General features: G+C 36.7%; 2 protein-coding genes across 2 annotated transcripts in view; one reads left to right on the forward strand and one right to left on the reverse strand.

The window, feature by feature from the left end:
* Positions 1 to 27159, forward strand: part of LOC111153330 (LPS responsive beige-like anchor protein) — a 754899-nt gene that overhangs the window by 463588 nt on the left and 264152 nt on the right. The window contains exon 40 of the mRNA XM_022512304.1: positions 2350 to 2486. Coding sequence (XP_022368012.1) covers positions 2350 to 2486 — 137 coding nt within the window. The remainder of the gene's footprint in view (positions 1 to 2349; positions 2487 to 27159) is intronic.
* LOC111153338 (mab-21 like 2) lies at positions 6523 to 7602 on the reverse strand. The gene has a single exon (XM_022512318.1). It carries the CDS (start codon positions 7600 to 7602, stop codon positions 6523 to 6525), a length of 1080 nt encoding a protein of 359 aa, XP_022368026.1.

Consider the following 27159-nt stretch of genomic DNA (forward strand, 5'->3'; position numbering starts at 1 on the left):
GTTTCCCCTTTATTTTTCCATTCTTTTCAGTTTCTTTACCCTTCTCATCTTTTTCATTTATGAATAATTTTCACTGTAAAAGAAAAAAGTTTAAAAGCAGCAACAACAAAATTCCTTCACCCATGGGAGTTACCTAATCTCTATAAAATGAGACCTAGAAGTAAAATTTTGCCAATTGTTTTTTGTAAATAAAGCTTGGAGGCAGATGAGCTATTTGCTTTGATATACAGGTCTTAGTGAACATGCTGCATATATATTTAACTCTCTCAAAAAATCCATTCCAGGAATGCTGTGGCTTTTCACAGGATCCACATATTTTACCTGGTGTAGGAATTTTGATTTGCATCTGCAGATTTTCAGTTTTACTTCCCTTATGGGAAAAATTCTGTTGTTTAGCCTGAAATTTTAGTCATTCATTAAATGGCTTTCTTTTCTTTAATGCCTATGGCTCTCTCCCTCCAGGAGGAAAGTCAGAAAGATTCTCCAGTCTCCATAGGTGAAAATTATGCAGCCTTCTTTTTTGATAATTTTAATTTTAGAGAAAAGACAACAAGAATTTCTCATTTAGTGATACGTCTGCATCCTGTGCTACCATGCAGTAAATTATAATGAAAAGTAAAAATAGATGATGGTGTCTTCTTGGATGACCATAAACCTCTCTAGAAAGTAAAATAAAATTAATTGGAGCACACTGTTAAGGGATTTGGGCTGGGCATAGAGAGTAGGTGGACACTGGTATTCTCTATCCTTTTCCTTCACATCTATTTACCCATTTCCTCCTCCTTTATTTTGCTTCTATTCTTGCTACTAGTCATACATTCATACAGTAATAGAGGTGAAAGGGGAGTTTAATTATATAATCTTGACAATGGCAATAGGATTAAGAAGTAATCCACACTAATAAAGTGGTGTGGGTTAGAAATGAAGTGGAAATTGTCAGGGGTCTTCTGTAGGACCTAGGCTGCCCTAGCTCCTGCAGCTGTCTGCTTACCCTGTAATTGAATGTCTGAGAGTGATTGAAAAAATGTTATTTCTTCTCAGGATTACATGCTAATGTACAGAGGGCAAAGGAGACAGCAAAAGAACACATAGCTGCTTATTTCATCCATTTATAGGGATGAGCTTTGGGAAATCATGGCTGTTCTGCAGCTATCTGCTGCCCATCTGCAAACACAATGTATTTGTACATTGGGAATAGAGGGCAAAACCTGCTCTGATCTCCGCAGAGCATCCCTTCTATTGTCCTACTGGCACACATTAAGATTGATGTGAGATTAAGGGCCAGCACCTTCTAACAATCGATGGAAATGTCGATTCATCTGAATTTTGAAACATTTATTCACCCATTGATTACCTGAATAGGTGTTCCATGTTTATAGGCACTATATTAATTCAGAACTATAAGTGCCAATCTTCTGTTGCTGTTTTCTTCACCTACAGGATTTATACAATGAGGAGTTGACGGGATTTCAAATTCTTACTCTTTCACTCTCTACCTAAATATATATATGTGTGTAATATAATTATTACTTTTTGTCCTTTATTTTAGGTTTAGCTCTAATATACTTTATGCTCGTCTATCTGTAGTGAATCTATTGTTTTCAGTAGCAGGCTGATTTGTCTCTTTGATAAGCCCTGTGGAGATTTGATTATTCCAATAAAAATTCATTCACTTGGAAACCCACCCTCCAGCTGTTTACTCCCAGAGTCCCTGAACTATACTAATATTAGATTTGGAAGCATTGAACAATATTTAGCAGTGGAAAGGCAGGCTTAGAAAAGAAGTATTTTTACCAATTTTTCATGGGGTAAAGTTGTTATGGAAGAGGTTTTGTGTCAACCTGGCACAAAATCTTTATCAGAGAATATGGTGTAACGTTTCTCACTTCACTAATAAGCTAGTGATCTTTGTCGTAATCATACTTCAGCCAAACTAAGCTAACCTCTGGCCTTGGAAGCCCATTGAGCCTTCCTTGCTCCTGGTTGTTGTTCCGTGTTGTTGCATAGCCTGAGGCTTGTTTTCTGAATGCAGTGTGGAAGGACTCATTCAGGCAGAGCCACCTTCTTACCAGGAGGTTAGACCAAAGCTTTGCAGACTCCCTGTGAAATAATTGCATCCTAGTTTACTATTATCATTAACTGCCTACTATAAATTTCTTAGTATAAGAATCCCAGTAACTTTGCATTTTCAGAGGCAGCTTTGGGGTAGACAGAATTTGTAAGTGTAGACAATTTGGCAGACAATTTGGTCCCAGAGGTGAGAATTTGAAAATACAATTTCTGCTTGAATCTACTAGATTTTTTGAAAAATGTCATCCCATTGTGTGGCTTGTGTTTTGCTTTTGGCAGGTCCTGTTAGCCTGAGCACACCGGCTCAGCTTGTGGCCCCCTCTGTTGTAGTAAAGGGCACTCTTTCTGTCACCTCCTCCGAACTCTATTTTGAGGTGGATGAAGAGGACTCTCACTTCAAGAAAATCGACCCCAAGGTGAGAAGAGGAGGAGGAGTGGGTTTCACTTTAAAGCATTTTTTTTCTTATGATGGGATGGTGGGCTGCTGTTGGGTAGGATTGGCATTGGTAAAATCTGACAGATTTAGTTTGAATTTCTTGCTGAACTGCTTCTGCCTGTATGCAAGACTACTATCTTGTTTAGCTTATGATTCCCTTACCAGCAAGTTAGATTACTGAAGTTCATTTAGATTCAAAAACAATTTCCACTTAATTGCGTTTATCATTAGCTCATTCCGGGGTTGGGGGGGAACTACAGGGAGTATCGTCCATAAATATATTTTGCCACAAACGTTCCAGGGTGAATTAAGCTACAAAATTCAGTGAGGTTGAGAGTGGAATTATTTTGTTTAGCCTTTATATTTTCTGGATATAATACCAATATATCACTCTCCTTGCTTTGTCCTCATGACTTACTACTCTGTTGTGCACGCAAGCATGTCTTATGTGTGTGAGATACCTCTGTTTCCCATTACCTACAGTCGATTTTACAAGGCACTGCATAATTTCCTATTCTTAAATGAAAATGTAATTTCCCCTTTAAAATGTATTTCTGATTACTTTTCAGACCTTGGCAACTTTATTTTACTAAGAAACATTTGTGGCATAGCCATAAAGCCAAAGCTGGGTTTATTTCATGAAAGTGAATGGTAGAATTTGTTCTGATAGGAAACAGTCTCTTTTAAAATGAGCAAAATAAGCAACCTGTAGAAGAGAAGTGGCTTAAAAAATGGAATTACTATTTTATGGTCAGATAGCTTGTGTGAACACACATATTTTGAGTTTATTGGTAGGAAGTTCTTTGGTAATGTAATCATGTGAATTATTAAATTTTAGTGATTTTGAAGTATTTCAAAGCAATCATTGATGAAAATGGTGTAATTTTATTTAAAACTTTACAAACAAATCATCTCTTGTCTTACATGTGTTTCTAGCATTTTGTTTTGCAGTTGCTGCCTTTATTAAGATAAGATTTGGTAGACCGTATGAAAGGAAGGCTACGTTGGAAGTGATTGTTTTGAACTTGTTAATTCAGCCAATTCAATATAGAGAAAACTTTAATTGTGAAATTATATCAACTGGAAAAATTTCCTACTTTGTTACATGGTTCTGCTATCTGAAATTGTATTTTAGTTTCTTTAGGAAATGAAGGTAACCAGAATTACTTAAACTCTCTAATTTATGGTACTTTGTATGTTTGAGAGGTTGAATTTAATTCAGAATGTTCTATTATGCTTTTGGACATATGTGGCCTAGAATCTAAAATGTGATGTAATTTAAAGGTGTCTAACATAATTGTTCTCAAGATTAGGATCTCTGCCAATCTTTGCAGTGAGGCTCTTTAAAGTTATTTACTCCTTTTGAGAGAACTTAAAACTTTCATTTCTCTCTGATTTTATTCTCTGCAATATCATTAAATTAATTTTTCCCCTATTGCTTATGCAGTACAAAGATCTTTTAGCATAATTACAGCATTTGTCTTGTACCCCTGCATTCTGCCTAGTGTTACGGAAATCAAAGTTTTGCTAATTTATATTCTTAAAATTTTTCAATTATTGAAAGAAATTTTTATTTTGTGTAGATGTTGGTGCTTTTAGGTATTTTGTAAATGAGGATGCTTGTGTTGTGGCAGTGTTTTTCTTTTTTTGTTGGTGATACCTGCGTTAAATAAGATAGGGGAAAAATTGCCGAATTGGGGGAATTTTTGTTCTTTTTGCCAGGACTTAAAAACTTCTTCCTGGGGTAGCTGGAGGGAGATAGTGTCTCATGCTGTAAATACTTGTGTGCATAAGGAAAAAAAGGTCATTTTAAGATGTCATTTTTATCTTTTAAACTAAACATTGTACCTTTAAATGACTTCTTTGTAAATGTGAGCACCTACTACTTGCTTTGAAAATGTTCCTAAAAATCAGAACATTTTCCCTGGAGAATAGTTCATTTTTATTATTAAAAAAAAAATTAGTATTTTTGTCTGAACCACTTAGTATTACAGTGAGTTTGTTTTACATCTATAGGAAGAGAGATCAGAAAAAGATACAGTATTGGTTGAAAGAGTAGAGATTATTTCAGAACTGATAAGATCAAAGTTTATATTTCTAAAACAAAACTATTTTTACTAGGAAATTTTTACCAGGGAATCTGAGAACTTAAGCCTCTTTTGTCAAGTGAACTCTAGGCATCAGAGCCCTGAGTACTTTCCTTGTTTTTATCCATCTCTGCTGTCCTGCCGATCATCCCTCCATACTCTCCCTCCCCCATGCAGACTTCTTCCTTAGATCTTTAAAATTCCTTTTTAGAACACTTTTGCCTCCATCTCTCCTTCATGGATTTTTCAATAAATTAAAAACTGGACTAATTCAAAGAATAAATTTTAAATGTTAAAGGTAATATCTGACATATTTTCTGTACCTGTGCCTCATTATTAGCATATCTAATGGAATATATTGAAGACAACATAAAGAAGACAATCCAAACCAGCTCCTTTAGGATGCTTTCAGTTTTACTCATTATTTTATTTTTAACTGTTATTTCCTTGTATTAAAAAGAAACCTTTGTTAATTTAGATGAAGTCTTAAAACAAGTATACATTGGATTATTACCTTAGAAAAGCAGAAGGAGTAATGTACTTTTTCTGTATGTAAATTCTTGAAACAGTAATTTTTCTTTGGTCATAAAAATGGTATTAAAAACTTTTTTGTTTCAATTGCCTGTAAGCACCTTCTGAATAATTCTGGATTTTGGCAAATAATGGTCTTAATTATGGCATTTATAACTAAACCTTAAAAAACTGAGGTAGTTTCTAAATCTGTATTGTTCATATCACCATTTGCTGGGGAAAAGGAATATTGTTGCAACCATTTTATTCTTTTTTGGTGTGGTTGATTGAATTGTTAAGTTTTTGTTACTTAAAGTTCCAAGAGGACAAATAATTGATAGCAAAGTATCAACTGATCATGTTAACTATCAAGAAAAGATCCATGAATATTGCCTTTGTTTTTCAGACTCAGAGTTGATTTTTTAAAAGTGTGATGTAAGAAAGCAAATCTCTTAATTTTTAATGTGAAATCAGTTTTTTCTATTTTAAACACTAGGACCAAAATCTTTCCTTCCACACAAAAAATCTACTTTTTTCAAGTGTAAAGAAAACGATTACTTTCAACCTCAAAATTTGCAGAACAAACATACTATAGTTGGGTAAAATTAATATTTTCTCTTTTCCAAGGATTGGGAGTGGGGGGACTTGTATGGTTAAATCTACAAAAAGGGCTGTATTTGTAAATTTTGAAAATTAGAGTTCCAGTAAAAGCTTCTCTTGCATTTAGTTCCTGAAGTTCATATCCTTACATTGTAAATTATCAATTATAATCTCACCTCATTTAAGAACAGTCCACAGTCAATTACAATGTAAAGTAATATTTTTATTACTGTTTTCAACAAGACTGCTTAGGGTGAGGGTAGAGGTGCAAGAAAGGGAGGGGCACAATCTGACATTGGCACTGAGATACATTTAACATCACCAAAACTTTTTTTAAAAGAGAAATTTTACATATAATTAAATACTTTTTCTCACTTGGTGACAACATTCAGGCAACCCAGAACAAAATGAAATGAAAGGGAGAGGAAGAGGGAAAGAAAGAAGATGAGCGAGGGGAGAAAGGGAGAGAAGGAAAAGAGGAGAAACTACTATACATTGATTTGAAAATGTACCTTGGGTTTCATTTTGTGGTGGCAAAGCCCGATAGCTTCTTTTGTGTGACCTTTTAAATTCACATTGTTTGGAAGAAAAAACGATCACTTTTGTGCAAGAATGTGATTTTGTTTGTTTGGTTGGCTGGTCTGCTCTCTTTTTGTTTGCTTGTTAATTAACGAAGGTCTTGTGCCTGCTTCCTGTTTCTTTCAGGTGGCTTATGTAAAAGTTTGTGTCCGGAGTTTCTGCTGTTTGTAGCTGAGTTGTGTGAGTTGTGTGTAAGAGAGCATTCCCATTTGTGTCGCTTTTCAAGCAGTCCCCAGCACCCTATAGTTTGTCCAGGCTTTTGGGATTGGTGAGAATTTCCCTGGCCAACCTCCAGGTCTGCTTGGCAGCGCTCTCCAGGGCCGAATGGGGCTTGCCCTGAAAAAGGTCGAGGTTGGGCAGAAAGTAGTGAGGGCAGCGGCGGCACTGCAGGCAGGAGATGAGCTGCAGCAGGATGCCGTTGAGCCGATCGCCTAGGCACGCCTCGTCCCAGTCCGTTTCCCGCGGGTGTTTCTCGCACTCATACAGCAGCAGCGTCTTCATGTGGTAGTTATTGAGCGGCTGGCCTGGCAGCTCCAGGTGGCGGTCCCGCAGCGTCTTCAGCACCGAGAGACACTTGTTTCGGCAGCCGCCCATCAGCAGGCGGTTCTCAGCCTCCCCGAACTGTAGCACCCAGGCATCGCTCTCTGCAGAGCTCTGCTTGCCCGTCAGTGAGTAGCACTCCTTCGACAGCAAGTTGAACCCTTCGGCCTTGACCTCCGCCACCCGATTGGGGCCGGGCCACGGGATATGGGGCATAGGCCACTGTGCCGCACTGCGAGGCCAGATACCGGTGCACTTGAACGCAGGGGTGATTTGCACCACATAGCGCTCCCTGATGCGCAACTTGACCTCGCTGGTGTCTGCGATCATCTTGACCACATCCCGATAGCTGCACTTGTCCACCGCCTGAGCCACCAGGGTCTGGAAACGTGAGCGGATCTTGCGCGCCGAGAGGTAGCCGGACGCCGTGATGAACTCGACCCAGAGAGACATGCTCCGCTTGCGTCCATCACTCAGTTTGAGCACCGCGCAGCCAGGCAGGGAGCCGTCGTCCACGAAGTTGAAGACGCCCATCTGGTTTAGGTAGAGCACCACCTCGAATTCCGTGGGCGAGATGACCTCCAGCCCCTCGTAGCGGGCATCGATCTCGCTCAGGGAGCTGATGAAGCGAGGCTCCTGTACCTCCACTTCCTTTAGCACGTCCGAGACCACCTTACAGACCTCTCGGATGGTCTTGGCGATGGCCGCCTTGCGTGCTTGGCAGCGCTCAGTGTAGTATTTATTGAGCTGGTAAACCAGCTTGGCCTGAGCGGCGATCATGTTGGGGCACAGGTCCGGGCTATACACCGGCGTCTCGCAATACGTTGAGGGATCCAAGGCTCACGCAGTGGTGGTGGCCCTGCGGCTGGCAAAAGAGGCGTCACGCTCCCCCTAAGCCCCACTTTCGCTCTTGGTTTCCACCTGGACTGACCGGCTGACAAAACAGCCGGCTAGCTCGCTCTTTCCCCTCTTTAGGAACCTTTTTTCTTCTCCAGAAATAAGTAAAAAAGGTAATCTTTGAAGAGGAAAAGTACCTGCTGGGACTTTTTTGCTTGATGTGTAAAATAAAGATGTGATTGTAAGAGAGATGAAGGGGGGTGGGGGAAGTGGGGGGTGAGAGAAAAATTCAGGTTACCAAGAGGTGAGGCTTAGATGCCTGCAGCCAAGATTGCCCAGAAATCTGGAAATAAGGTCTTTTAAGTGCCAAAGTAAATTTAAAAATAAAAGCGAAACATTCAGTGTTTCATTCTTAAACTTCTCTCCCACGCTGGTAGGACTTCTTCACTCAGCGTAGGTAAGTGCCTTTTTCCTCACCCTCCCCCAAATGGAAGGTGAAAGACGTAATTAAGGTCCAGAGAGCAGTGAAGTGCAGCTCAGTCCGAGGCACACTTGGAGGTTTGCAGATGCCCCGCACTCTCAGCCTGACGGTCTGGTCTCTTCTCAGGGGGTCCTCTTGTAGCGGTTTTCCTCTTTCCTACTGGAGGCGTTGTTTGGACTGGGTTTGTTTGTTTGCAGTGGCTTCTTCTTGTCTTTCTCTAGGTGCAAACCGCTGAAAGTTGTTTGGTATTCATTTCTGCTTCGTAATTTATAATTTTGGCCCTCACAAAATCTATTTTAGTGTGACGAAGTCCTTGCTTGCGTTGCATCTGGGGTTTAGTTATAAGGATTCAGGGGTTTTTCTTCTCCTCCCCCTTTAGGTTGCTTGTGCGGATTCCACTTTCTGAGTCGTCTCTCCCTCCTCCCCTCCGACGTCTCTCTCCTTTTCCCTCTCCCTCCCTCTTTTTCTCTCTCCCTCCTCCCTCCTTCTCTCTCTCTCTCTCTTCCTCTCTTTTCTCTCTTCTCTCTCTCTCTCTCTCTCTCCCTCTCCCTCTCTCTGCCTTGCTGTTTCCTGGAGTTATTTAGTTTATGAATGGTCCAGGGCCATCATGAGGGGGGTGGAGCTTCAGTTCCTACAATCGCTACCCGAGCTGTCAGTGCTTTAACCAATCCGAGAGAGAAGACAGGCATGCTTGGCAGACAGTAGCCGCGACCGCTGCACTTGATAAAGAAAGGGGGTAAAGAGAGAAGTAAGAAAATAGGAGGAGATAGTAGAAGTCAAATGCTCACACACATTTTACAGCCCCCTTCTTCTTTATCCTCTCCTCTTATCTGTTGCAAGGAAGAAAAAGAGTCTATATAGAAGGGACTTCCTGGAGATGGCTGGAATAACGGCGAGAGAGTAGCAGTGGTTGAGAAAGGTTCACTTTTTTTTTTCTTCCTACCAACATTGTGCAGAAGGTGCAAACTCTGAGAAAATTACTTTTGCTTGAAGGCAAATAGAAGGAAGATGGGCAATCTTGGAAAGAACCTACATTTTTCTAGATTTTCTCCTCTGGCAAACTCTCCCTCCCTTCTCTTCCCCTTCTCTCCCATTGCTGCCAAGAGCCAGAGCAATTGCTGTATGTGTGCACCAGTTGGGGTGTGTGTGTGGAATGGATATGGGGTGAAGGTTTATGACCATAAATCTCTTTTCAGTAATTTCCATATCCTGTTGAAAAATGGGGCAGAGTAAAAATAGTGCAGGCACCTTGTTTGATAATTACTTCTTAATTAAGATTCAGATATTTTTATGCTATTACTTTTGTTAAAAAGACTAGTTATTAGAGATAAAATATGTTTAAGTCTTGAGAAAGAGTGCAAATTTGTATGTGGTAGAATATTGTTGGATGTACTTTTAAATTAACTAAGCCACTAAAATTGTTTTAAACAATAAAAATGAAAATAATTTGTAAAAGTGAACCTGAGTTAAAGTTTTCTTAAAATGTTAGATATTATAAACCTAATTTTGAATATACTCTGAGGCAGTAGAGTTTCACTTGTAAAAATGATTTTATTTTCATAATTGACTGTTGCTTTTAAAAGACTTCACTGCTGCAAAAATCTATAACTATCCTGTTATTGATTACACAGATGGCTTCACTCCTCCCTTGGCATTTCACTGAAACTCATGCATGTGCTTTTAGTATATGTATTATACTTTCAAGCTGTACCCCTTGTAGCCTTTCCCTACTTTTGGATGAAAGAAACTGTAACAGTGTTTTTGATTTGCTTAGTATGGAGGGTTTATGTTTGAACCTCAGGTGTCTTGATGCTGAGTCTTTTTAAGACAAATCAAGTAGATGGAATTACTTTTGGTTAGATTTTCGATATTCTCTGATAATGACATAAATAAAAAATCTATGAAGCCATTTGGGCAAACACTTCCTTTTGCAAAACCGGTGTGCCTGCTGCTTTTGCAAAAGCTCTTGGGAGGGCTTGAGGTGCCCTCTTAAAAGCTGGACCAGGTAAACCTGAATTCAGTTGCATAAGGAAAGTTTATTTCTCTCCATGTACTTGATGTCAGATACTTGGACTTCTTGGTTCTTTCTTATGTCTGTCGAGCAGACCACTGGTGGCTTGCCCCCCTCACTCTCTTTGCCACAGCCTCTTTCTAAAGAACTGGTTGGCTTTTTAAAAAATCAAGTCGGATTTTGTGAAGAATACGTCTTTGGTAGCCGGAGTTGGGAAGTACAGTCGGAAGTAAGCAAACACCATACTCTGGGGTGCAGAGCTTTAGTCAACTTCTCCCGCAGTGGCGGTGACTTGGGGCGGCGTTTGGGTCCCGCCTTGCTGGGGGCGCAGCTTTCATCTCGGGAGTGCTTGGCGGCGGAAGGATAGAGCCGAGCCGTGTCGTCTTCGGCGTTCGCGCGAGTGCGAAGCCCAGACTCTGTAGGTACCCCGGCTAATGCTTTGAAGGTCACACTGGCGCTCTGGGAAATATTACCGGGCAGGAGGGACACTTTGCTGCAGAGTTGTTCGGCCAGCCCTGAGAGGATCTACTGCAGCTTCGCCCCGGGGCAGTTCCTGGGCGGAGACTTGTGCTGGGGTTGGAGGGTGCGGAGCTTTCCCTCCCAGACCCTGGAGGTGGCTGCTGCTTACTCATTTCGGGTACCCGAGCAGGGAAGGCCTTGCGCGTGGACCGGCCTGGCCCGCGACGTTCCTGGGAGCGTTTGCAAAAAGTCCCGGGGAGCGTTTGCAAAAAGTCCCGGGGGTGACGGCAGTTGTCCATCTTCCCAGCTCCAGTGCGGCGTCGCCACCCCCCACCCCCGGGTCCCTGGGTAGGCGCCGGCCCGGCCACGCGGATCTTCGCGCCACCACTCCCTGATACCCCACTCCTCTTTTTCCGGCTCTGTCGGGCTCGACCAAGTTTCGTGGCACCCTTGTCTCTGGGTTTCTCCACTTTTACACACAGAGACTGAGGGATGATAAAACGTTACAAATGTTTTGATTTAAAAACAATTCATTACCAATTTACCCTGTCTAAGGTAGATGCTGTAGTAAATAATAAATCAGTTAAACAAAGACGACTTTAATTTATTGCCATGGTACTAATTAGAAACATCATTCGAGCAATAAACTTAAACACTTCCAGCAAATAATGCTCGCTCTTGCTCGTTCCCTTCCTCCTTCTTCCCCCCTCCCCCACCCCAACTCACTCTGGCTCCCTCTGCTCTAAGAGCTGCTTCAGCTGTGTGTTTGCGGATCCGCTCTTCCTCTGGTTGAATAATTGAAGGGGGAAACGGTATCCGAGGAGGCTGTAATTGAAGAGCCCCTGTCACCTCTGCTTTTATGTATGTTAGTATAGAAGTCCATCAGCAGCTCCTTGATGGTGTATTAAAACGAAGTGGCAGCCCCTTCTGCAGGAGATACCGTATTCTATTAAAGGAGACCAAGTGAGAGAAAGAAACTCTAGAGGCTAAAAGCCACTTCAGGTCTTCAGACCGATTGATCTGTATTCTCTTGTTATAATCCGTCTCATCATACTTGAGTTAATGAGGCAAAAGAGGGGGAGAGAAATCTGATGGTCCTTGACAAATTCATTAGGGAGGTTGCAGGACATTTTATTTGACTGTTAAACATCTTGTTTGTTTGGTTTAGGCAGTGCCAACATCAGCATGCTTCTGCCCAAGACCTGCGATGTTGGGCTAGCTTACAGACATTCCTAAAAAGAGAGGGAGGATATTCAGGGTGTGATTTGAATTTTTTGTTTGGGATTTTGTGTAGTCCATAACCTTCAGACTTCTCTAGTCTTTACCTTAACATTACTTGAGAAGCATTTTATGAAAATGTGCACTATAATACTAAGGAGGGGTTGTTTTTAGTTAGTGTAAGCTAAAATGTATGTGTTGAAACTTCAGCCTTAAAATTTCCGGTGTCCTTAAAATAAAATCAAAGTCAAGTTATAGAAATTAATGGGCTAGTTTTTGAAAAAAGTGAATATTTAAGCTCCAGAAGAATAGCCAGATTATACTTTACATCCTCTTTTTAATTGATCATGAGCAAATAAACTTTCAATTATTAATTGAATTTCGTCTTGCAATGAAATGCTTATGAGTACAAAAACTTGGAAATAAGATTTAACTATTTATACAAATAAGATCTTGAACATAATGGTCTATCTTAATCTGAGGGCCTTTTTATATTTAAAATTAGAAGCAAAACTGGGTACTGTTTGGTGCTAAAATGAGGTGATGTATTGGCAGAAGACTTACATTGAAGATATAACTGAAGAATAATGGGCAATTAATAGGATGCTAATTTTATAATATGTTACTCTAAGATAGTAATACGATACTTGATTTTCTCGGAGTTTTTCCTCAAAAAGAAATGAACAATCCAGTTGTGATACTTTCTTGCATAGAAAATGCAGTCATATTTTCCTACAGCAATTGACTTAAACAGCCTCTGCTTAAGTGCTTTGAGGAAAGAACCCTGTCTTCCATTTATAGGGAAACAGTATGAGAGAAAAAAGAGAACTAATGCTCTTTGCCTGTCATTTTAAAACATTCCTGCACTGCTGATGAAGCTTGAACTGCTTGAGGGAATATATGGATTTGAAAAGAAACGATTCAGTAGTTCATGTTGTGTTTCTCAGGAGCAAAACCAAGCTAATGGCTGAAGTCAGAGCTTCTGTACATCTGACAGATATAATCCTGTTTACATTTCCAGAGAATACAGAATCCTTAAACTGTTTTATTTTTTGCTGATCTTTACTTAGAAATATATTTACTAAGTTAAACAGTGCATTTTTTACTTTATCATATCGCTGAGACTTAAAAGATACTCATGATTTTATTCTTTATAGACATGGCATACAGTATTGTAACAATCTTTACTAAAGAGTATACAGATTTTAGATTATATAATTTTGTTTTCCAGGAAAACATTTTAGAAGTATTCAAAACATAATCAGGTTATTGACTTAAAAAAAAAAAAAAACCAACTTGGAAGGATTTACACTTTTTGGAAAACAAAGGACCTCATGTTTACATGTGTATACTCTTTTCCTCTAAAATCTAATTTTGAAGCATCTGTGTAGTTGCTAAATTTTGGGGTTCTTACGTAGTTAATCTTTCAACATATTTATAAAAATGCTTGATTTTTTTAAAAGAAAAAATAATTTTTGGTCAAAATATAAATGGGGAAATGAACAACTACTAAACTCCCTTCATTTAAAAAATATTCTATTAAAAACAGAAAGAAAAGTGAATAATCCAAACACAAATTGTGTATTAGTTGATGAAATTTTATTGACGTAATTATTTAAAAAAAGCTTTTAAAAACAATTATCAGAGTTGTAGTATCTCCATTGTATTAAAAGTCAAAGTAAAATCACATTCTCTTTTGCTTTCTGTGAAATTATCTGATTTCCAAAACTGAGGTATCATAGACATTGTTTCTAAACTATCAATAATTACTATTGTGGAATCAGTCTAGAGAGTAATCAGTAATTGAATGTTTTATTTGAACAGTTCGCTGTAGTACCTGTTTTAAATGGTCAGTCACACTGCTGAACCAAGTTGTTTTTGTTTTTTCCTCTTACAAAATAGCTTTAAAAAAAAACAACAAAAAACAAAAAAACCCTTGTAATCTCTTTGATTGGTTACCCAAGGGTATTGTTCTCATTTGTACAGTTTGAACTTAAGATAATGTTCTGTCAGGTAAAGGCAATAGCTTTAATTTTGCATAGTAAGCCTATTGAACTGTATTAAGAAATAAATCTTTTACATGCTTTTGAGCATTGTGTTGTGGGCCTTTTGAATTTGGTTGGGTAACCTCAGGTAATATATGATTGGTGGTGTTGTTTATACTTTTACATCTTTTACAAGTCTAATTCTTACTTCGTAGGTTGAGAAAATTGAAGAGTACAGTATATGTTCTTGTTTTCCCCCAAGTTGAATAACATACCTTATTAAGCTATACATAATTTGATCTTACCAAGATGTATAATGATAGAGCAGAGAAATTGTACTCAGGAAAATGGAAGCAAGCAGCTTTTAGCCTAACCGAAAAGTACATACCATTGTATTACTGAGCCAGGATATGAAATTTTAAGAAAATCCAAGTTAATTCAGCAAGCATCTCTCAGAAGGTGTTTCATTGAACTTATTGTATTTTCACGTATGTTGGGATGTATCATTTGGTCTTACCAATAAATCATTTAGCTTTTTCTCATTTTAAATGTATACGTTTTAGAGTTGTAGTAATTACATTTTTATTTCCATAGATAAACAAGTTCTGAAAGTTAGAACAAATAAGATCCTGTCCTCCTTTCTTCCTTCCTTTTTAACAATTTGAAGTTGCTAATATACTATGAGGTAGATATTAAATTTCACTTGTCAAATAATTTTGGCTTTCATAACTCGCTATAATCTTCAACAAATGAGAGGGTAATTTCAGTAGAACCAGCTCTTAACTATTTAAGGAATGATTATATAATTTGTGGGTTATTTTTTGTGTCTAGGTGTTTTTTTTAATATCAATTCCAGAAGATAGGAAAATCAGGATTAGTCAATATTGAAATTGATGCTAAATAAATCAAAACTTTTGATTTCCATTTTATTCAAGACATTAAATTTTATGGTTTAAAGAAGGTGTGCTATCCTTTCTTTAATAACTTAATACTATACACTCACATGTAGAATATATTTTGGGGGATCTTAGAGCCATCGCCATTCCCATTTCTGTTTTCCTTTGTGATCAGTGCCAGACATATCTGTAACAGATGATTGAGATTAGGGATGTAGATTATGCTAGTTCTGCGCTGTACTTAGTTCAAAATATAAGACTTGGTATTGTGTTCTATATTTCTTTCAGGTCATGTAAGACATTTTGTGGACCTATGTTTAAAATCATCAGTTAAGCATATCATATGGATAGTTTGGTATTATACTTCAGGAAAACTAGTCTTTTTGAACATTTTAGTTTATTTTAAAATACATCGGTTCTATCACACTCCATCTTCATTATTACTAGTAGAGGTCATTTGGCATCATTCTTTTGCTACCATCACAGAAAATTTTTAATAGAATTTGTATTATTTTTAAGAGAAATGTTAAAACTCTAGCCTGTTTCTTCCTTCAAACATTGTGAATTAGAGTAAAAGGGATGTGCTGAGAGGTCTTTCTGATTCCTTATAGTTAGTTAAACAACAACAAAAAAAATTCTTCATTGGCTCCAATCTACGTATTGAAGACATCTGTATAGTATAAATAAAATAATATTTGATGATCTAAGGAATGGAAACTTTTCCTTTAACCATGTGAAATCAAGCTAGGATATAAAACAGCTGTCTTGGCCTATGTATATCAAGGTTCTGCCAGCCTGTTTCTTTTCTGAATTTTCCCTTTCTATCTTCCCTTATTATCTTTGGATCCTAAAGAGTCATTCTTTTATTTTCTGACTGGTTTTGTCTGAAGACAAAACCTGGGTTGGTAGGTTTAAATCAGCCTGGATAGAGTGAAAAATCTTTGATCTATGGCTATGACTGTTTCCAAATGATTTGCTTGCTGGGACCAGACACTATCCATGCCCTTTCACTTTGCTATCAGATAGGTACACACAAAGGACCTGAAAGGCTACCAGATGCATAGTTAATCATCAAATTAGGTAAGTACGGGGTTCCAACCATACTTAATTAGATCTTCTATTTCTAATAGTTATTTGTTCTATGGTACCTTATTGGTTAAATGTTCTACAAATCTAATCCATTCTGGAAATTAGGCAAAACTTTCTATAAACTACAGCATCAGTTAAAAGTGAATGATATAAAGCTGTGTATTTTTAAAAATATATAAGGTCATTGCTGTCATGTAGCTTACCTAGGTAGATAAGACAGAGGCAGTTTGATAGCATTTAAAGAGCATTAGTCTAGGGGGGAAAAAAGCCCTGATTTTTTGTCCTGGGTTGACTACAAACTATCGAAGTGACCTTGATCGAGTCATTATCTCTACTCACTGTTTTTTCAGTTCTTAATTCAGGGGTGGATTAGAACTTTTTTCTACCTCTTCAAGATAAAATGATCTGTAACTTCATACCATAGCATGATTTAAGTTGTTCTTTATGTCTTTATTAGTTGATTTCAAATCAGAAATCTTTCTGCAGGAATTTAGACCTACAGTGCTGCTCTAATATAGGTATATGAAAGTTTTTAACATGAAAAAAATTACAGAAAGGAATAAGCTTACAAATGGTTATATTCCATCCATATTTTAGTCTTAAGGAAAAAAATGACAAATTATAGGTTGGAGATGGTTGTGAGGGACAACCAAATAACAACTTGGAATAAATTCTAAGAGTATACTAATTATTGCTTGATAGGAGTTGGAGCATAAAAACATGAAAAAGACACAGCTATATGTATTGTATGTATAGAAAAATAGTATGTGTTTTAAGGTGTACATAAGACTAGCTGGTATGTTTTTGTCCTAAAATGTTGAATGGACTTTCAGTGTTTCTGATATTTTTATAAAGGTTAGATACTCTATAAAAGTTCTTGAAGCCAAAGAAAGTTCAAGTTCACAATTAACTCCAAAAATAAAAAAAACTACAAAAAAAAAAAAAAAAAAGGAATGGTCATTCTTCTCCTTAGAGAAACTCTATTGCTATAAGGAACTATAATACTGCCATATTCATGTTGTGTTAAAAGATAGATCCAAGCAGGGAAATGGTTTTTAAAACATGAGTCATGATAGTAAGTAAAGTTTTATACTACTTTCTCATGCTTTTCACTTGTTTTCATCAGAAGATCTGACAAGCATAAAAGTGTTAACATCTTTTATTTTACAGATGTTCTTAGTTTTCTCTCAAACTGTAAAAGATGCTGTATCAGAGAAGCGTGGTGGGAAATAATTTCAACACCTCCCTTCACTGGTGTGATAACTTACTATTTTCTGAGCTTGTGGGTATTTTTGGAGGGAGGGCTGTGAGGCAAGAAAGAGACAATATATTGAGAACTAATTATTCTCGTTTCGAGATACAGGTCAATCTGTTTGCTTTATTATGAATTCTCTCTAAAATATCTTTTCAGTTGGCATAGTTGAGTTATATTTACTTCTAAGTTGTATTCACTGGAAGTCCCTCATTAATGCAGGGCCAGTGCAGGTGACCACTGAAAGAGTTGTTGATGGACACTCCGTGGGTTTGCAAAGTGCAAACCTAAAAGACTAAGCATTGAGAAATGCATTGCTATTTGTGAATTTATGTTTTATCTCACTTCACTTGAAAATTTATGAGTAGTGTGGCTTAAGGGTGCTGGAGTTGTGTGTTCCAGGGCTTGCCCCTACTGATAACACCCTTGTTGGCGTGAAAGTGCAATGCAAATTATGACAGTTACAACCTTCTGTTTTGTTTAACCTGTCAGTAGATTTCCTGGCTCAGTGCTGAGGGCAATGGTGTGTTCAGCTAGTCCATATTCACCTAAACTTAAAAGGTCAGGTTTCTACAGGCAAGCCTAGTCAAAGCCTAATTGATGAGGAGGGCAGGGAGACAGAATTTACTGTTCTGTTGGCTAGTTTCATATCGTTAGGTTGTCCTGAAAGCATCAGGCAGTCACAGCCCCTTTCATGTAAGTGCTGACCCTAGACAGGAGCTGACAATCAAAGGAGGCAGCCACAGGAACCAGTGCAAGTAGGCTATTGATTTTTCAGTTAGGTCTAAGTAGTTTGTAGTATGGGTAATGGGTGACAGAGGCAGGTATGTCATTATCAATGAGCTCCAGAACAGTAGCGACAACCCTCTCTCATATTTCCTTCAGCACTGACAGTATGCATCCAGAGGCGGTCAATAAATCGCCCAACCTTTAACTGACAAGTGACTTGGAGGTTTAGGTTGAGGGGTGAAAGTTATAGAGCTAAACTTCTCTACTTGAGCATGTACTGCATCTAGCAAGAGTCAGTCATACTTTTTTAAGTCTTTGAAGTTTTGATTTGGATAAGTCTTTGCAACTCTGAAGATCAAAGTTTACTTTTAAGCTTTTAAGAAATTAAACAACGTATTTATGTAGTTAAAAAAATAAAGAAATGAGCCAGTCATTTGTAAAGAGAATTATGCAAGGATAGGTAACTTATGTTATTATGGTATAGTCTTGCTTTCATTTTAGACTACATCCTAACTGAATCGTGGTATCTCTGTTATGAAAGTTCAGCAGTTGCAAATTGACTCTCAAAATCCATTTTAATTCCTAATCTCTACTTAGATGTTTTAACTGTAGACCAGTTTTAAATAGAAAAACAAAATTGTACCATTTATAAATGTGATATATTAGTCCTAAAGCATTTGGTATTTGACCTTCAAATTTGTTTTATATTACTTTTCACAATAAAATAGTCAGAACATATAATGATTAAAGTTTGATGAATTATGGTTGCTTCTGAATTTAAAAAGAAACGAGGCTGATTTTTTGTTTTAAAGGCATTTCATAAGGATATTTACGTTTAAAGATACAGTTTAAGTTCTCATGAACACAAAACTGTAACAGGTTTTGACTAAAAATACACATGTTCTAAAAGGATATAAAATAATTTAGAGATATTTTAAATTTAAGTCAATCTCTATTTTATTACAAAATGTAAGTAATATAAAGAGAAGATAATATTTATAAGTAGGAGTGGGAGTTTTGGTTGTACCAGGATCCTTGCAAACTATCATATGCTTACATTTTTTTAAAACTTTAAACAAATTGAAATAAAACAGGAAAGTAAATGTTTTTTAAAACTTCCTTAAATAACTTATCACTATGATATCTTGTTTAACACTGTGATATTGTACAGAACCAGAGTTTAAGTCCGTAGTATCATCTAGCTGCGGAGTACCCTGCGTGACCACATGAATCATTTTCATTCATCCATTGCCACTGAAAATTCCTTTTTTCTTTTCCTTTAATCAGCAGGTTAATGCACACTGAGGGTATGGACGCTTAAATATTTTCTTAAGTTTGAAGTGACATGTTGATACCCCTGTCTTCTTTTTTTTCAGATATAGAGGATACAAATTTGAAATGCAGTGAAATATGGCTACTATTAAAATATTATAGTCTTAGTTTTAAAGAAGGTTTGGGATTATGTAAAATTAGAAAAATTTTATTCAGATCTCTTGAATTATTCACCTTTTGAAGCTTAAGGGTTTCTTAAATCTAGATTCTTTTCAGAATCATTGTTTTTCCCTGTTTATTAATCATTCACTTAATCTTTGTTTTTCTGTTGGATTAGATAAAAGATTTGGCTGAGAATCTTGTAATCTTTATATTGGTAGCCTATGTTAAAGGTGGAACTTCTTTTGCTGTATTTGCAGTCTTTCCTGAATACAGTGTTGTGGGTTTATTTATTTATTTATTTATTTTGAATAAAAAAAAAATAAGCCGAAGAAAGGGGGACAAATTAAATTTTCATGAAAGAAAATCCTAATCAGCAGTGACAGTCTAAGAGAAAGATGATTGCCACTTGGTCATTGTGGAGAGGCACTTAGATTTGGTGTCAGTGCTTCTGTTAATGATGACTAATGTCTTTCTTGGAGCAAGTGCATGCTCCAACATACTGCTACAGCCTAGAGAGAGGGCTCAGCAATAGGGACCACTCAGCAAAAGCATTAGGTATTCTAAAACAAAGGCTTTTTAATGCAATCAGTTTGGCAGTCTCTATTGTTAGAAATAATGCAAACATAATTCTAAAGCATTTACCAACACATTTTAAATTATTTCATGTCCAGTAAGGAGAGATATCATTTTAGAATTAAGATGTAAAGAAATCAAGCAGTGTTAATAAGATGTGCTCTCTGTTTTGTTACTTAAGGAATGGGCCCATACACTTCCACCGCACAGAGTCATTTGTGTTAAGAAAGTTTTAAAGAGACAAACTAGCAGCTTTTTTTTTCACGCGGCATTGCTGTATCCTGAATAAATACTTTATAGTTACAAAAAGAAAATGAATGACTCGAAAGATCTTTTTAGATCTTTTAGTATTAAATATATTGCTTACCAAAAGATGACATGTGTTATTTCTTCAGCTTTTCCCCAAAGTGTAAGACCTTTCAGAAGGGCATTTGCGATGCTTGTCATATTTTTTCATATACATCTTATTGGCCTGACATGTCTTGAAAACCATGAGAACACAGATGTCATTGCATTCAGACAACACTAATTACTCTGGGATTTTTGCAGCCTCAGTGCCTGCATGTAACTGTCGATTATGATTGTTCACGCGGCCTACAGTGGGGACACTTTGCACATGAAAATACTGAGGCACAAAAATAGTGAGACAGGCCATTTAGTCCCCTATTGTTTTCAGTAGAACTTAGGAGAAAAAAAAAATTCCTGACACATCAATTTCATTCAGTATTTTGCATTTGAACCATGTTTTGGCAACATTTTCCTTTCTGAAGTAAGTGTGTTATGCTTTAGTGTTCAGTGAAATCTCTTATCCATCTGTTCTTTAACCTTCTTGTACAGTCTTCTACATTACTTTGTCTTCAAGCTTCATGGGAAATTTCTTTATACAGTTTGAGAGAAACACTAATTGTGGTATGAGTCTTTTGAAAGTGGCAGTACAAAACAATAAATATGTATGATGTGTTCTGGTGTGCAATTTAATGTTTAATGAGAAGCTGCTGCAAATATGGTTAGTCTCAATTTAGGTAAGTGCAATCATCTTATGCTTTTAACACAGGTCAGTTCTTCCCTTTGTTTAATTTTCTCTGTAACATTCTGGGTTTCAGTTGATGATTCATGGTGTTTAGGTGGTTTTGAAATATCAGAGGTCAAATGGTGGTCAGATCTGAGCCCTTGCTATTAAATGTGAAGACCAAATACATGTTTTGATAAAAAGCATAATCTGTGTTAATCACCGATTGAAAATAAAAAACTCCAATAATGTAACTTCATATGCTGATGAAGCAGAAATTGAAGCAGCTTGATCAAAGATGTATGATGAGATAAAACTGCAGTCTCTGCTGTACAGTTATAGTAATTATGACTAATGAACCATCCAGTCTGGATGAAATGGCATGCCCACAGGGACTGTGTCCAATCAGTTGTGACTTATGCAAGCTGAACAAACCATTGATGGGGTTCCAAATTCTATATCACAAGAAGTATACTCTTTATTATCAATATAACTTTTGTTAGGGTAATGTAAAGTGATTGGAAGTTATCTAAATTTTGTTAAATATAGAATGTGATTCTTTTTCTAAATATAGAGTATCTTTTTCTCTTTCCATATATTTAAAACTAAACATATTTTTGTGATCTCGGTTTTATCTCTTTCTTAAGCACAATTTATATCACTAACACAGTTCTCTGACTTTCTTCTTGTCCTGCTGTTGTGCTGCTTTTGAACATTTCCTCTTTTTTTAGAGCTATTGTTTACTTTTGTCAGGGTAAATTGTTCATTAACCAGATATAGGTGAGATGCCTTTATAATAATATAGGATGTTTGAGGCATTTACTGTGTGCCTGCACTGTTCTAAGTGCTTTACCTATATTAACTCATAAGTCCTCATAACAGCCCTTTGAGATAGGTGTTATATATTATCACCATTTTACAGAAGAAGAAACTGAGATGTGGAAGGTTGAATAACTTGTCCAAGGTTACATGCTCTTATAAATTTGGATTATCTTTTAAAGGCTCATTATATTCTTCTGGCCCAAACCTATTCTGAATTATCCTTGCTTTCCTTTTTTCCAACTAGGATTAATTTTTTTTTTTTTAAAGATTTTATTTATTTATTTGTCAGAGAGAGCGAGCACAGGCAGACAGAGTGGCAGGCAGAGGCAGAGGGAGAAGCAGGCTCCCCACAGAACAAGGAGCCCAATGTGGGACTCGATCCCAGGACGCTGGGATCATGACCTGAGCCGAAGGCAGCTGCTTAACCAACTGAGCCACCCAGGCGTCCCGCCAACTAGGATTAATTTTTTGTTATTACTGTTTTATGGCATCTGACAAAACTGCTAGGGTATTTTAAAACTGAGAGGTTGGGGGTGTCTGGGTGGCTCAGTCAGTTAAAGCATCTGCCTTTGGCTCAGGTCATGATCCCGGGGCCCTGGGATCCAGCTCCCTGCTCAGCGGAGAGCCTGCTTCTCTCTCTCCCACTCCTCTGCAAGAAGTCTGCTTTTCCCTCTCTCTCTGCCTGTCACTTCCCCTGCTTGTGATCTCTCTCACTGTCAAATAAATACATAAAATCTTAAAATAAATAAATAAATAAATAAACAAACAAACTGAGAGCTCGTGTGCAGTTTTAGAATGGTTTTTAGGTCCCTAAACACTATAATTCAGGTTCCTGAACTCCTTCACTTGGAATATTTTAAGTGACAGGAACTTTCAGGATAGAGTTTAAGAGTGCATGGTTTTGATATGAATACATATCTAAAATTTGCATTTGATGCACTCTTGAAACTGTAAAATCTTTTTAAGTTGTATTGAGAAAACAGGCTCCTCACTTAAAAGAAAAAGTAGTACTGGTAAAATAGGCTTGGTTAGTTTTCTTCTGGTTTTTCTCATCAAACCAGGTGTAGTCCTCATTTTAATGATTTCTTATTCCCAGCACCTTTCACAGTTCCTGTTAGGTAGTAGGTGTATGATAAATATCTCTGGAAAGAAGAGAACAAAGAAAGGAAGGGGAACTTTTCAGGGATTCAGTAATTCAGGGATTCCATCAAGCACATGCTTTTATTCTAGTTCCCTTGACAGGTTTTTACTTAGAGGAATAGAATAAAACCGGCTGTCATTGGCTTTATTCTTTAAAATCCTTAAAACCCTAATCAACCTTCTTTCCCACTAACCCCCAATCTGAAGTCTTTGTCTTTCCAGATTAGCTTCCTTACATTTATCATGAAATGCCCCACAGAGAGAGCTGTCTTTGAACTGATAGTCCAGTTACCAGCAATCTCAAACAGTTTAATAAATGTTTTCATTTCTCTTGTCTCCCCTATGTCATTGCCCATGAATTCATCTCCCTTTATTAACTTACTAATGTGAAAAGTTATTGAAAGGCTGGCATCATGTTATTTGATCTAGATACATAATACATACTCCATAAATACTGGTTGGTTGATTAGTAATTTGGGGGCTCTCCTCTTTCAAACAGATTTCTTCATATCACCAAGGTCAAATTTTCAGTGTGAGATTTCTAGAGGTAATGTTCTGAAAGTCTTTTAAAACTCAATTGAAATGAGATTTGTACAAGAATAATATTGAGCTCTTACTCTGTGTTGGGGCATTATGCTAAGCACTTTGTTTTAATCTTCTCAGTAAATCTATAATGAGTTATATTCTCTTCCTGCCCCTATCTATATAGAAACCAAGGCACAGATAGAGTATACAAGCTTAGTTCACTCTAAAACTAATAAGTGGCAAAAAGCACGACTTACAAAGATGGTAACAGTTTATTTTAAAGCCATCAAATTTTTATTGGTATCTTGTCAGTGCCATGCTCTTTGTTTTTTAATGCCCTCTCTGCAGTTGTCTATGATAGTTCCTTAAGTTCTGCTTTCCTGCAACTGGAAGGATATCCATTGCACACCTACTTATCCTTGTCTTCTCAAGATACTCCAAAGCTGCCTTTTTCCCCATTAATTTTCAGAAGAGGAGGAGGAAACCTTGGTACCCCACTCTGAAATGTTTTGACATGATCAGATAATGCAGAGAGAAAGCGATTTCTGTCTCGTGTTTTTTGTTTTGTTTTTGTTTTTCTAAATTCGTGGAGGACAAAATAAAAATTTTTATTATTTTATGCAAGTTTTAAGAAATCATTGCATTGTAAACTATGTCAGGTAGTCTGGTTAGGAAACTCCTAAAGGAATATGTAGTAAATCACAGGAAAAATACTTGAAATTTAAATCTGGTTTTAAAGTGATTGGTAGTTATATCCATGGCTGCTTACAGAAGATGAAAATGGAGCTAATAAAATGTTGCATATTTTATTCTTAGGAAACATTGTGGCTTATAATGAGTCTTTATATAAAACTGAAACCACTGTATTATCAAAAGGGAAGCAGTTTGCCAAATATAGTAAGCTCTCAGAAGTAAACTGACATCAATTTTAATTTCTGTTTGGAGTTCAGCTTTTATGTGGAAATTGCAATCTATTTCATGAGTGTAATACTCTGTGTATTTTTTAAAAGTATATCTATATTTTGATTGAGAAGTTTAGTTATTCAAGTTTGTGTTCACTCAATAAGGGCAATTTACATGTAGTTAAAAATTTTGTCTTGGTAGATACTATTTGAATTATTGAAAACATTTTAGTCTGAAGTCAGGTATCAATTACGGATCTTCTTTTAGGATTAAAATTACTTTAAAGCTTTTCCTAAATATTTTAACTGGAAAACTTTAATTAGAAAAAATACAGTACGCTCGAAAATGGTAAATTGTTATTTGGAGTTGGGTTTCTGTTTTATATCATGCTTTTTTAAGTCATATTTTACTTTTTCATGAATTATTTTATGTCTTTGACTCAAATGTAATTCAGATATAATATATTAATATTAGAGCTCCTAAAAGGATTCTTTCCTTATAGGTTTCTTAGAAGAGAATTGAAATGGTAGATTTATATAATTAGAACCTTAGTTATATTCATAGGACTTCAAAAGATAAAATTTTAAAAGAAAAAAGAAGATCAGATTATCCCTGTGCTATGATTTTATGTATGTTAAAGTTCCATTTATGAAGAAAGACTTGAAAATGAACAGAAAGTGAACAGATAAAAAGTATATATAAAACCATAGTACATATGCTGTATCTCTACAGTGTTTTTACATAATCAATATAAAGCATAGATTTTAAAGACAATATAACACTGTAATATTTCAGTTTTGTGATTATGTGTTGCTAATATTGGTTGTCTTTTTTTAGATTGCCAAGGTCTGGGTATCTAGTCTTATAGACAGATTTGTCATAAGACTAAGAAAAGATGACTTGAAAACAAACTTAATTCCAATTAGCAGAGAAGCAAGCATGAATAGGACATAATTTTGGACATCTCCTGGCTCTCAGTTTTAATAATATTTGTACTGTTTAAATGTTTGAAAGCCTTTGATGAAGATGGATAAGGTTTAAGAAAATGAATTGTAGTGTAAATATATATTCTTATGAAGTCTAATACTACATATAACTTGACTTCGTTTGCTTAGTCCTGTCTTCTTCCTGTAACTTTCACACTAGGAAGTTAAGAGCTTATTTTCTCCCCTGTCCTTTAAATGTTTACTGAGAACATACAGAGCAGGGATGGGGGAGGTTGCCTATATGTGGAGAAAATGAATATGCACTTAACATTGCCATTTACCACAGCTGCCTGTAATAGTGAGGGTATGTGTATGACTATGCTATCATTATCTCTGCTACTTCCCATTCAAGTTTGCAGATTGACTAAATACACATAGCCTTCTACAGGAAAATTTAAGGTTCAGATTGCTTAGAAAGCAACCAGTGAATACTAAGGAACAATGAAAAGAGCTGAGGTGAGCAGAATATTATATGCTGATTGGTAGATTTGCAGACAAGGAAAAAGGCATTGACTAGCCTTGTGCATTTAAAGCCAGTCTTTATGCAAGAGTCAAGAAGCTCAGGAGATACTGTGTGAGCAAAAATAACTTGAAAGAATTAAAGGGGGGTACTAAGAGGGAAAGAAGTAGAGATTGAGGGGTAGTTAGTGATGTGGAGAGTAATGAGAGCAGAGCCATTCACAGTAGATGAAGTGAAGTAATAGGTAATAGTACACCTCTGTTGTCAAAAGATTACTTGGAATCTATATTATATTCTAACGGTGAATATGGGAATTTTCTTTGTGTATGTTTGGAGGTTGGAGTAGATAGGTTGTTGCTTAAAACAGTAATTGATTCTCATAATGATTCTGTTCGATTTTAAAGATGAAAGTACATTCAATAAGAAAAAAGCATACATACTAGTTTTGTATTACTGCTCTAGTAAATTACCGCAAATTTAGTGACTTGACCAGTATGGGTCTCACTGGGTAAACTCAAGATGTTGACAGGCTGCTTCCTTTCTGGAGGAAAGATTCTAGGGGACAATTCATTTCTTTGCCTTTTCTAGCTTCTAGAGGACTCCAGTATTCCTTGGCTGGTGGCGCCCTTCCTCTGTCTTCAAAGCCAGCAACCACAGGTTGAGGGTTTCTTACATCATATTACTCTGACCTGCTCTTCTGCCACCTTGTTACACTTTGAAGGACCCTTGTAATTACTTAGATGTGGTGGATAATCCAGGTTAATCTTATTTTAAGATTAGCTGATTAGCAACCTTAATTCTATTTGCAGTCTTAATTCCTCTTTGCCATGTAAGGTAACATATTCATGGGTTTCGAGGATTAGGATGTGGACATCTTTGGGAGGGAGTATTTTTCTAGTTACCACAGAATATACCATCATGTCTTAGAGATATTTTCACCTAAAGGAATACGGTATTATAGACCTTCTATTATTTAGAAAAAGTTCTCATTTGGAATAGCTCTTCCTCACAGATTACAGATTAAGATAGTTTTATCATATAAAGAGTAGATTAAAACATAAAACTTGTGACAGAGTTTTTAGGAAGAATTTTATTGTAACTTGAAGTAGAGGATCACTTTAAAAAAAAAAAAAAAAAAAGTGGGGCTTGAACTCCCAACCTTGAGATCAAGACCTGAGCTAAAATCGAGTTGGATCCTCAACCTACTGAGCCACCCAGGTGCCCTGGGGATCACTTTTTATAATTTGTTATAGTTTCAGATGATACATACTAGTGGTAACTGTTTTCATTGCCAGTGATTTGAATTATGAATATAGACCTACATACTAAGCATCGATTTGGAGCTCTTAATATTTGGGCCAGGGAAACATCTGAAAGAAGAGGCCAAATATGTGTTTGTGTGTATTCTATAAATTAGTAATTTGATTAATACCCCCAAGTGGTACTAGTGAAATCATAATTAGAAGTCAGTTTTCGTATTTGAATAATTAGCTTTACCCTTTTCTGAAAATAGCTTTCAATGAGCTCT

This window comes from Enhydra lutris, unplaced genomic scaffold, assembly GCF_002288905.1.
Source record: "Enhydra lutris kenyoni isolate GAN:26980312 unplaced genomic scaffold, ASM228890v2 scaffoldscaffold3, whole genome shotgun sequence".
In the NCBI taxonomy this organism is placed as follows: domain Eukaryota; kingdom Metazoa; phylum Chordata; class Mammalia; order Carnivora; family Mustelidae; genus Enhydra; species Enhydra lutris.

Bases quoted from the DNA above. Each gene is read 5' to 3' on its own strand.
- LOC111153338 (XM_022512318.1), bottom strand. From the start codon at position 7,602: ATGATCGCCGCTCAGGCCAAGCTGGTTTACCAGCTCAATAAATACTAC.